The following is an 11949-nucleotide window of genomic DNA, read 5'->3' on the forward strand; positions in this document are numbered from 1 at the left end:
ATGTAGCTAAAAGCTCTCTCTGTGTAAGTGTTTTTTCTTCCTCCTTTTCTGTTCTCTCTCTATGCTTTTCCTCAAAACACACAAACACACGCGCACTCACACACATTCATTCACGCCCTCCCCTCACCCGGTCTCCCTTGCTCTCTATCTCTGTGTTTCAGGTGGTGCAGGTGTTGCGGGCGATTGATAGAGATGAGGGTGGGAATGACAGCACCGTGTATTTCAGCATCCCTCCAGAGTCCAGCGCTGCCCTCAACTTCAGCGTCAGGGACAGCGGTGGTAGGCACTCAATCTTTCCTTCTCTGTGTAGTTCTCTTAATTCTTGTTTGTCTGCTCCTCCCTTGGCAGATAGACTGTTTCTCCCCCCACTTTTCTAAGGCCCTTAATCCCACATATATATTTTTTTCTGCCTTTCTCTCCCCATCTTCAGCTTTCCTTCTATTCTCTCTTTCCCGTTCCTCTCAAAACCACTCCCTCTCTGAGTCGCCTTCCCTTTTTCTGTCCCTCCCTCTGTCTCCTACCATCCATCTCCCATGTCTGGTGGCCCCATTGTTTTGCTTTGTTATCCTCCCCTCTTTTGTTTCGTCCCTCTTGTTGTATCCTCTACATCCATCTTCTTCCCCACGACCATGTAAACTTAGTATTTCCACTGAGAAGCTTTTGGAGAAATCAAAGCTGCTTCGTTTAATTAGCGTCAACTGAATCTAATTTAGCTACTTGTTTGTTTTCTGTGCATTTTTCCCCCTGAACACTTCGTGTCCTCGCTCTTTGTTTTGCACAATTACACACGTATAGTCCTTTAATATCATGCAAACATAAATTTGATATGACTATTTTAATTCAGGGATGCAATGTGCTGCCGGTTCTGTGTAACTGTTCACATCAAGCTGTGTATGTGTGGGGATATTTTTGCATCCTTGAGCAAATATGTAGTCTCCTAAAATTGGATCCACAAGAATTTTGTTGTCTTAGCTCACATTTACATTTCTCTACACAAAAACAAGATAATTGGCTCACAAATACATTTTTTTGCAATTATGTGTCACCTGTGGAGTTTTCGTGTAAACACATACTTTGAGTCAGTGCAAAAACACAGTGTTTGCTTCCTTGAAGCCTTAACGGCGTGCTGGATAAAAGATCAAACATTTGCAAAAGTGACATTTTTCAATATTTGGAAGAGTGCAGGCCTGATTACATCAGCTGGCATTCTTTTTTCTTTTCACGTCTTTGCTTCTGCATTGCTACATTTTTTTCCTTTGACACAATAACTGTTGTGGAACAGCATGAAATCGGTGAAGCTCTTCAGTTGATATGTGCTGCACAGTTGCAGTTGAGGACAGTAATGCAAATCAAAACATTGCACCACTAGCGGATAAAAACTCCACAGAATACTTTCATGTGTGCTTATGCATTCTGCACACAGCTCATCTCTCTCCACTTGAAAGTTTGATTTGTGCGTCATATTAGCTAAAGATGTCAGTAGCATATTGAAGTGTATAATATAGTATTCCATGTGCACGCCTTGGACACATGAACATGTGTACTAGTTGTAGGTATACCTGTTCAAGTGCTCATTAACACACATGTTTTCTGATCAGCCACTCACATGACATTCAGTGTTGACATGAAATTCAAACCGAGTGTCAAAATGGGGAAAAAAGGTGATTTAAGTAACTTTGAATGCGGCAGAGAATTCTGATGTACTGAAATAATGCAACAAAATCTGAATCCCCCCACCTGAAAAAGAGAAAATAGTGAGGGTTGCTTTGTTGAGGCCTTAGAAGAAAGGCCAGACTCCTTCAAGATGATTGGAAAGCAACAGTAACTCCCAAGCACTGTTAAAACCAAGGTATGCAGAAGAGCGTCTCTGAATGCACAACACGGTCAGCCTTGAAGCAGATGGGCTACCACACCAACCCAGGTGCCTCTCCTGTCAGCTAAGAACAAGAAACTGAGACTACAGCTTTCACAGACTCTACAAAATTGGGCAATAAAAGATTAAAAAGAAAACTTTGCTTAGCGTGATGAGTCTCAAGTTCTGCTGCAAAATCCAGGTAGTCGGGTAAAAATTTGGCGTAAACAACATGAAAGTCACCAAATCTAAATCAAAAAGAGCACTTCTGGGATGCGATGGAACAGGAGATTCACATCGTGGGTGCAGCTGACAAATGTGCGTCATTTTAATATGGAACAAAATCTCGGTGGAAATGCTTCCAGCACCTCGTTGAATCTATGCCATGAAGAATAAAGGCAGTTCTGGAGGGAAAAAGTAGCATGATGTAACTAATGGTCTGTGAGTGTAGCTTGGCAACAAATTTCTCAGCCTTGACTTCATCAGTAAACACAATATGGCAAATACGGGGAATTTGAAAACATCCAACTGAAAATCCAGCAAACACAGGATAACATTTACTCTCATTTTACGTCATAGTACTTTGTTTTGTTCTCCATTAATTCTGACCAAAAAACCTGCATTTTAGCTGCAAAATGCTTTGATTGTCTACTAAGTTAGCTGTATTAGCTAAAATATGCTAAATATAGAACTTAAGACAGGGGTGGGGGAACTTCAGGACTCAAGAGTCCTGCAGGTCTTAGATGCGTCCTTGATCCAACACAGCTGATTTAAAAGGCTAAATTACCTCCTCAACATGTCTTGAAGTTCTCCAGAGGCCTGGTATGGGTGATATCTAAAACCTGCAGGACACCGGGCCTTGAGGCCTGGAGTTCCCCACCCCTCCCAGATGAAGATATGTGCTTACATTCGTCAGCAGCTGAAGATCCGACTACTCTTTGACTAATTTTACTACCAAACTGTTGACCAAACTCCCAACTCTTCCTAAACCAGACAAAACCAAGTTAACTCGCCAGATCATGGATGAGTATTATAAACTCAGTGACATGTGAAATCAAAGACCTCTTTGATGTGTCATCCAACAGTAGAACAGAGAGACAATAAGAGCATCCTCAGCTCCCGTGTGGACAGCTTGTCTGACAAAATGCTACATTACTTTCTTTGTTTAAAAAGACAATGATTTGATCTATCTTTTGGATCGCTGAAGATCTTTTTGATAATCGCGTTTGTCATGTTTTCATTCCCAGTGCCATTCATGCTAATGAAAACCTGCTTTCGTGTCAGCGGCTATATTTTTGTGGCCTTGTGTGTGTAATTCTAAAAACGTCTCCCACACAGATCCTCCGCAGTTCTTTTTCTCAAAAGTGAGAGTCAGATCAATACAGGCCGTTACCTCTTTTGTTATTGCTGCTCTCTGTCCTTTTAAATTGCTGTATGTGAGCCTCTCATCACTGATGTCCATTACACAATCTTTTAAAAAAAAAAAAACGGGCTTGTGATGTATTCCTTTCATACAAGTGTGTTCTAAAAGTCAGTGCTTTGGATGTACAGGCTTTCTTCTGTACATACTTTGGTGTGTCATTAACCAGGACAAGTGTGGGAGTCTTTGAAAAGGATCATACAGATGGATCTAATGGCACCACATTATTCAAACAATAATTTTAAACGTGAAAGTATATTAGAATTTATGTTTAAGTTTTACAGCCTATCTGGAGCCATAAATCATGAAGCGTCTGGCTGCGGCAGCGAAAAATATACTGTCTGCCCAATTTGTAACACTCTAGTAGATTCATCCTGTAAAATTAGTATCACTGTTATTCTGCTGTGGAACGCTGTAGCTCAAATTAGAAGGGAAGTGAACGAAAATAGTAAAAATAAAAGAGAGGCTAAATATTTTTTCCTGCTCAATTCCTTTGTGGTACAAACCCGTCACCAGCTGACTGCAGTCGCACATTTGCAAACATGAGGACATTCATTTCTGGGCATAATTTCCAAATTGGAACGTCCTGCCTCCATTCTGCAAACAACACTGTAACATGCGGTTAACAGTGGACTCAAAGTTTCTTCCTATCTGTCAACTCTCCTTCAGGCCCCACAGCCAGCTTGGTGTTGCTGTCCCAGATCCAGCCACTGTCCCGTTCCTCATCCTCCACCTTGACCCTCTACGTGCCGCTCGTCCTGAGGGATGGGACGTCTGGCCTCACCAGCACTGGGACGGTCACTGTGTCCGTCTGTCCCTGCCTGAAAGGAGGGGCACGAGCTGGGGAGAAAGACAAGGACAAACAGACCGAGGGCGAATGGGACTGGGAGAAAGAAGCGGTGTGTCTTCCTCAGCAGTCCACACTGCCCTCCCCTGGGCTCAGTACAGCTGCCTTGCTGGCTATCCTGGCTTGTGTTGCTACATTACTGGGTAAATACTTAATAGCTCATAAAGCTTGAGAGAGATTAAATCTGGGCTTGGCTTAAGATAATGCCAAAAGCAAAAGTAAAATGGTGAAAGGCCCTTGTTTATATAATTTACATGATGGCTTTTATAACAGCACTTAGTGTTATGTACATTATGATATAATATGAAGTTATATCATAAATATTTACTCCCTAGAAATGCATTTAATGCCATTCTACAAATAGAAAGTTGAGTAAATAGCGTTTAGGGCTTGTGTACCTTCAACTACATCCCTGGATGCTTAATCTGCATATGAAAATAATGAAAGCAGCAGCGTAAATATTTCTCTTAGTCACAGCTGCTCGATACAGGTTTGCTTTTCCTCGCAATTTTGGTCCAGTTATTTCCCTTGGCAAGGTCAGCTCTAATCACAGCTAAAATAACAATTTTGAGTGATTATCTGGGCCCTCCGGTTTTTGATAGCAGCATAATAAAATGTCACAGCCACCTTTGCAGAAACTCAAATGCTCAATTGGATAATGCCTAGTTGCTGAGGAGACTGGCTGATAGCCAGCATCATTGTCATTTCTATTGAGTCTGTTGAAATCACTCGTGCCTTGTTGATAAAGGCATTATCATTCTGGAAGGGGCCAGTTCAATCAAGTGGGAGACGCGACATGGCGTGAAGGTGATCGTGCTCAGTGGATTTAGTGGAGTTAAGAATTTAGTTCGCTAAGTGATAATGGCATGATTGTGGGCGGGAGTATAATTCTGCTTTTTCTATTTCTAAACACTAATTTAACAGGGCCTTCCACAGAATGCCAAACGTCCTTAAAGAACCTCCATCAGTTATTAAAAAGGAGCGGGGTTTACACGAGGTAGCCATTGAGCCATTTGGCAACTTTGCCCTGTGGATAGAGGCTGTCTTTAACAGATAAATATACACGCACCACGCTATAAAGGTTATTCCTCAAACTGTTATAAAAGGTTAGAGTTTTCCCACTCCATTTAGGGATCATTGAATTAGTTCCATAGAAATCAAATAATGTGGCCTCCAACTATATTAAGGCTGTAGATTTACTTACCGCGGCAGCTTAACCTCCTGCGATACAGCCGTATGGAAACACAAGCACATTAGTGTTTGTTAAATCAAATCATACACTGCAAATATAAATAAGCACCCGAGCAGATTCAGCACGGTTTGGATTTCTATAAATACCAAAGCAGTTTGTCCAAATGATAGGGAGAGCTGTCTAAGAGCGAGTGAGTGGAATATATTAAGAAAAAAATATGGGCAATGTCAGTCGATCAACTAACTGGCCTTCTAGTAACCTGTGAGGGTCCAAATTCAGAGAGTTGATCAACTTGTCCACTCAGAAATTCTACATTGGAGTGGAAAAAAAAAATTGCATCCTTGAAATGTACAAATGAACTGGAAAGCCAATAATGAGAGAAATTATTGGTAAAGGTGTCACCTTCCACAGGTGTACCAGCAGCAACTTTAACCGGATGCTTCTTCTTCTTGTCCCTGATTTCTGACTGGGGTCTTATTTGGATCGGGTGCCTTCCTGAATATTTATGCACTCTTTTTTAAAATTTACTTTTCAGCTTGGTTCTCATTTTCTCCCTATTTGCATCCAGAAAGTTCAGCACATGCAAGAATAGGATTTCCCCCACTTAATAAGCATACTAAATCTATTATCATAGGTGTCCTGTATCTGTTTTTCTACCAACTCGATCCTAGTGCAGGAACCTAATCTAGACCTGCGTCTGTGCCTTTCCCCTGGAAAATTGAAATGAAAAAAAAAAAAAAAGCCACTGTTCCCAGAGTTTGATGTCAGTGGGTATGGGAAGGCTGATTCTACTGCCCAATGCTAATGTTGTGTTTGCAAACCTGTTAAAAGTCACAAAGGCATCATTTGGTTCGTTGCCACAGTCCAGGGTGAAATTTAGCTCTCGATATTGGGAATATGCAATAAGAGTCATGGAGTCATGGGACAATAAAGCATCCATTTGGCTGGCTGGAGCTCAAAGTCAATTACCTAGTGGAGGCATGCAGTCTGCTGATATGATATACCAGCCCTCTAACCCAAGGACTCTCTGTATTCGTTTTGTCTCTGTGTGTTTCACCTCTTTGTCTGCTTGAGTTTTTCTCCCTTGCTCACACACACACATCTCTTCCTCCTTTCCTTTATTTCCCCTGTGACTTCTGCCCCCCCTTCTCCCTTGTTCATCACTCTTTTTCCAATTTCTCTCCTATGCCTCAATATCCGTTATTCCCGTTGCCACCCCTCGGCAGCGGTGAGTGCCCTGTCATTGTCGCTGCGGCGTCAGAAGCGCGACTCGCTGTCACCGCTGGAGGAGGACGACGTACGCGAGAACATCATAACGTATGACGACGAGGGCGGAGGCGAGGCCGACACAGCTGCCTTCGACATTGCCGCCCTGCAGAGTGCCCCGCACAGCTCGCGCTCACGCGGCTATCGCACGCTGGACAGCAGGAACGTGTAAGCAGGCGGAGGGGTGTGTGGGAGGGTTTGTTTGCATGTGGTGATGCATATATATATAAATGGGTCTGTTTTTAATTTAATCAAACCATCACAGCGGACCTTTCATTACATGCTGAAAAGAAAATATTATTTACGCCTTCAGAGTGAAACCATTCGTCGCAGTCCAGCTCTTAACTGATCCACTTAAGTAACTGTTTAAGCCACAACTCCCAGGTCATAATCAGCCACCAATCAAAACACTCAAACAGAAGGCTATCAAGCCTGGCAGTCCTAGGAGGCCACTTTGTTGTGCTCATTTTGCTAAAACTCATTTATGTTCTGCTACATCAGAGAGTTGTTTGCACCCACTTTGATGTTCCTGTGAAACATTGTTATTGCCTTTGGACTAATAATTAGCTCCCGGATTCATGCAAGCCATATGGAGAGGCCATAAACAAGTACAAAGGCTGCTTTTAGTTGATCGAAAATTGCTTCTCACAGTTTTTGGAGGTGGACACAGCAACATGAAAAACTGTCTAAATCTAATGCAATCCAGTGCAATATTCCTGCAATATTAACTACCTCTGTGAGACTTTTAATTTCTAATTTCTGTTGGCGCCATGTAACAAAGGAGCGCATAGTTGAGTCGAGCGCTGCTGTAGCTTGTTCTTCTTGGAGTGAACTGTAAGATTTGGAGCGTTCATTATGAAAGAAACGTTGTATTAAAACAGAGGTTATTTTGGCCCTAGCTGCACTGGATCACTTTTTTTTTTTCTTTTGAAATTCCATCCATGGAATCACAAGTTTTCAGTCCAAACAAAATCACACAGTACACCCTTCATATTTCTCACCTGGTTATTTTTTCCCACCCCAAGGTGGACAAATGTCTCAGCAGAATATCTTGCAGTGTGAATATAGAGTGCAACACAAAACCACAAGTCATGGTTTAAAAGAAAAACCTGTTTAAAAAATGACCAAAGATATTTCCCGGGCAGCAAGCAGTATTCAAAAACAGGCATATGTTCAGATTTAGCCCAATCATATGCCCTTTTTTTGTCTTGCAGTCGTTACTCACATCGTGCTCAAGACAAATCTCGCACTTATAGCTGGGCTCAGAATCCAGGTGTGGATCACAACTACTCAGGACCAGCAGGACCCCTTTACGGTCGTCTCTGCTACAGCAGTCACACGTTACCCATTCTCCGTCGCGCCCCAGGAGGAACGTTCGAGCCAGGCTTAGCTGAGCTGGCGTACCGCTTTCCTGGAGGCCAGCCAGACCATTCCCTGGTTATCCAGAACCAAGGGGCCGTGGTCGGGCCGATGGAGTCTGGGGCGGTGTACATAGCTCCAACGGATCTCAGCACAGGAAGTCGGACGGGGAGTCGGACGGAAAGCCGCGACGGGACCGCACCCCAGAGCGGGGTGAGCACGTCCGATGGAGGGACACCGAGAACCAGCGACAGCCACGACAGAGGAGGAGGAACAGGAACCGCAAGCAACTGTACAGAAGGGAGCAGTGAGGACAAAGTTAACCTCAGTCAAAATGTGGACTGGGTAAGGATGACAGTGAGCTTCACACTAAACGCATGCTAAACACACATGAGCTTAAATAAATGTGCAAGAGAAACGGAGAGACGATGAAGGACACTAGGGTCTCAAACATAATGCCACTATTTAGCAGTGATGCCCAGAGAACCCAAGATTCCTGTTTGGTAGAATTTTGATGTCCTTCCATCTACATCATTCAAATGCACACTTGCATATTTGTATTGAATGCAGCACAGGAACTCATTCTGCAACACAGCTTAAAACATAGATTGATGGGGGGCTAAATATTTCAATAAGATGTAAAAAGCGGTAGCCGTTGCCGTGAATCGTTAATTATAACTGAATAAATTAGTCAATTAGCAGTAGATGGCCACATTGAAGACATCATTAAAGCTGAATCAATGACTTAATTATTCAATTAAATACGCAAACGAAAACGTGAGAAAGTCATTAAGCAAATATAAAATCATTATAAGGTTTTGAAATCAAACTAATATACTGAACTACTGCAGTGATTAAAGCACTGCCACACTAGTCTCTGTACAGTCGCAGAAATGTCCTGGACGTTGTTGGGGGATGATGACAATAAAGACATTATCAGCACATCATATCCTGCTTTATTCTTACTTTTTGTTCTTATGCTTTCATTTATTAGGGCCATGGCACGGCTCCTTGGCCCTAGCTTTATTTAATTTTCAAATATTTTATCTCTCTATCTCTTCCCTTTCCATCTCCCTATCACAGTGCAGTGTTAGCTCATTCTAGTGATCAATTAATGTCTATGTCTTCTTCCAACTCTGCTTTCCCTCCGCTCTCCTCTGCTCACTGTCTGTCTGTCTGTCTCTCCTTCACGTGAATCACTTTTTATCATCATCATCATCTCCTGTTTTTTTCCTTCACGTGGGCAATATGTCATCACTTTTCCTTATCTTTCTACGTTTAATATACCTGTTATTACATTTCCCCTTCCTCCTTGGGCAAATTGTCTCATCCCATTTTATGTTACTGTAACCAAACCTAACACCCAACCCCAGCCCCGAACTGAAACCACTCGTGCTCGCCTACATTCCCTCCAGGTGCAGTCGGAGACATTGCCCAGGGAGCACAACCTTGTCATGACCCGATCCGGCTCCCTGATTGGTCAGGGTCACGGCGTAGGAGGCTGGGTGTGTGACTCGGCTACCCTCCCCATGGCAGGACGCAGGGCCTCTCGTACCGGCATGTCCCCCAAACGCACATGTGGCAGTCTGGCTGAATCTGACTCTGGTGGAGGAGGAGCAGGAGGGGGGAGTGGAGGAGGAGGTGGAGGTGGAAATGGAAATGGGACCACCTCCACTGATGGACAACAACAACCACCTGCCAGTGGACGCAACTATGCCACTGTCCTGCAGGGGGAAGTATCTGGACAGAGGGACTACGCTGGCACTCTGGGGAGAGGAGGACTGGAGATGGGAAGCAACTTTGTGGTGGCAAGGCCAGACAGAGAAAGTGGAGGAGTATCACTGACCGGGACTCCATCTGTCTACCCAGAAGCACCTGGCTTTATTGGGGACTGGCGCGATCGAGTAGGTATGGGAGGGTATGTTTTGGGCAGGAGGGATATGACCCCTCAGCTTTTGCCCTTCCCCGGGCAGCCTCGGGCAACATATGGCAGTGTGATGGGCTTTGGGGCCAACTGGGTTCCAGGAATGGAGGCAGCCAGAGGGGGACCAGGGCACGGGGGTCCCTCCTTGGCACTGCGAGTGGGTGAGTTCCTACGTCTGCGCCTTGCCCAGGTCACCTTTGATCCCTCACAGCCGCCATACGACTCTGTGCAGGTGTATGGGCTGGAGGGAACAGGGTCCAGGGCTGGATCCCTCAGCTCACTGGAGAGCGAAGGGGAGAAGGATTCAGAGAAGGAGGATTGGGGGGCAGGGCTGGAAGAGTGGGGTCCCCAATTCCAGAAATTAGCCCAGCTCTTCAAAGACAGGGAGAAAGAGAGGGAAGATAAGGAAAAGGTTGACGAGGGTGCCAAAAAAGAGAAAGAAATGAATGAGGAGCCTGAGAAGAAAGTGAAAAAAGATGGAGTGCGGGCTGGAGAAGAGGGGAAAGATTGAGGAAGGATATAAATGAAACAAATAGGGGCAAAAGGGGGTAAGAGAGAGGGGAGGAAAAGAAGGATGATGAAAAGGCAACTTGAGTTCGAATAATGTGAAGAGAAGTTAAAGGGGAGAAAGATGAAGAGGCAAAGTAATAAAAAGAGACAGAGAAAAATGAGCCTAGGGAGGATGGAGAATGCGAGGGCAGGGGAGGGAGTGATTGATGTAATTTATAGCAATAAGTGTTGAAACGCTGATATGGTTGAGCACAGATACTGAGACAATGCAGAGCCTGCTTCTGCTCGGGGCAGCAACAATTTGTTAAACGCTTTGGACAGAGAAAAACAACTCAAACATCCAAGACTCGATTAAATTCAGCTCTCACGTATGGAATGAGAAACAGCAGGAGGCGAGAAGGAAGACGTCTGGTGCGCCGATCTGATCCCAGTGTCTGCGTGTTTGTGTGCGAGAAAAGTCAGTGAAAAGTGCGTGAGAACACGTGCGCAACCGAGCGCGTGCCGTACGCGTGCATATTTAACAGAGATGGAGCAAAAGAGAGTGGCAGGGGGAAATCGAAATACCCAGAGACAATTTTCGAGATGAGACTGATGACTAATGCTGCGTAATGCCGCAACATTAGCTTTCAGGACGACGAGGCAGGGAAAAACACTTAACAACGAAGTTTAGAAAGTAGGATAAGACACAGGGGAGGGGGAGAAAGTGATGTTTGACTATAAAGGAAATGGGCGGCAAGGATGTATAGAGAGAGAAATGGTCTTGGAAGTGAGATGATTGTACAGAAACTGTTGCTTTTTATTCCATCTGCAGTGGCAGAAAAAGTGAATTATTCAGCTTGCTACTCCATTCCAAATGAAAATGATGAATCATTTAAATCCTGCAAAAGATTCTTCCTCCTCTCAGCCCACGAGGAAAAACAGACATTGTGAAAAATTTAAATGGTTTAGGGATATGATCCCCCGGACCCTCTCAGTTCTTCGCCCCCCCTCCCATCCCCCCCAGCTATTTTGTAGTTGAGTGTTGGTATGTTTACAAAGATTCACACACAAACACGCGGCGACACAAAAGAACTGATTAACACCACAAGGCTTTGATTGTACTACAGTAAATTACATAATCCATGAGTATTCTGAGGACTCTGTTATTGATGGCATAAATGTGTCTTTTTTATGAAAGAAGTCTGCTTTTTTCTAATTTGCCCACCCCACTTCCCCAGTCTCACATGCATGATTTTACAACAACAACAATAAAAAAAAACCCACAAAATCAGTTTCCACTCCAAACGCTTGTACGGCCCAATGGAACATTTCCACAGATCTCTAATGAAATTGTAGTGAAACACAACCACAGAGACAGGCTTTTTCGTTTTCATTTTATTTCTTGTTAAAAGGTCAGGATGCAAATGAGCTGGAGATTTCAGCTGGAATGCACTTTTATACTGTGTGATGTTCAATAATAGATAACGAATCATGTCGAAAATTACAGTTCTTTTATAAGATGTCAGCTAAACGAAGATATCATGTTTGACTGTATGTAAAAAAAAAAAAAACATTTGTAAATACCACTAAGTATTACTGC

At 43.7% G+C, this 11949-nt stretch overlaps 1 protein-coding gene across 1 annotated transcript in view; it reads left to right on the forward strand.

Moving 5' to 3' along the window:
- Positions 1–11326, forward strand: part of cdh24b (cadherin 24, type 2b) — a 155740-nt gene extending 144414 nt beyond the window's left edge. Inside the window, exons 10-14 of the mRNA XM_005740228.1 lie at positions 162–279; positions 3942–4262; positions 6538–6745; positions 7792–8281; positions 9352–11326. Coding sequence (XP_005740285.1) covers positions 162–279; positions 3942–4262; positions 6538–6745; positions 7792–8281; positions 9352–10371 — 2157 coding nt within the window. The 3' untranslated portion in view covers positions 10372–11326. The remainder of the gene's footprint in view (positions 1–161; positions 280–3941; positions 4263–6537; positions 6746–7791; positions 8282–9351) is intronic.
- The last annotated feature ends 623 nt before the right edge of the window (positions 11327–11949 follow it).

This window comes from Pundamilia nyererei, unplaced genomic scaffold (genome assembly GCF_000239375.1).
Source record: "Pundamilia nyererei isolate P.nyererei 1_Seehausen unplaced genomic scaffold, PunNye1.0 scaffold00098, whole genome shotgun sequence".
Taxonomy (NCBI): Eukaryota; Metazoa; Chordata; class Actinopteri; order Cichliformes; family Cichlidae; genus Pundamilia; species Pundamilia nyererei.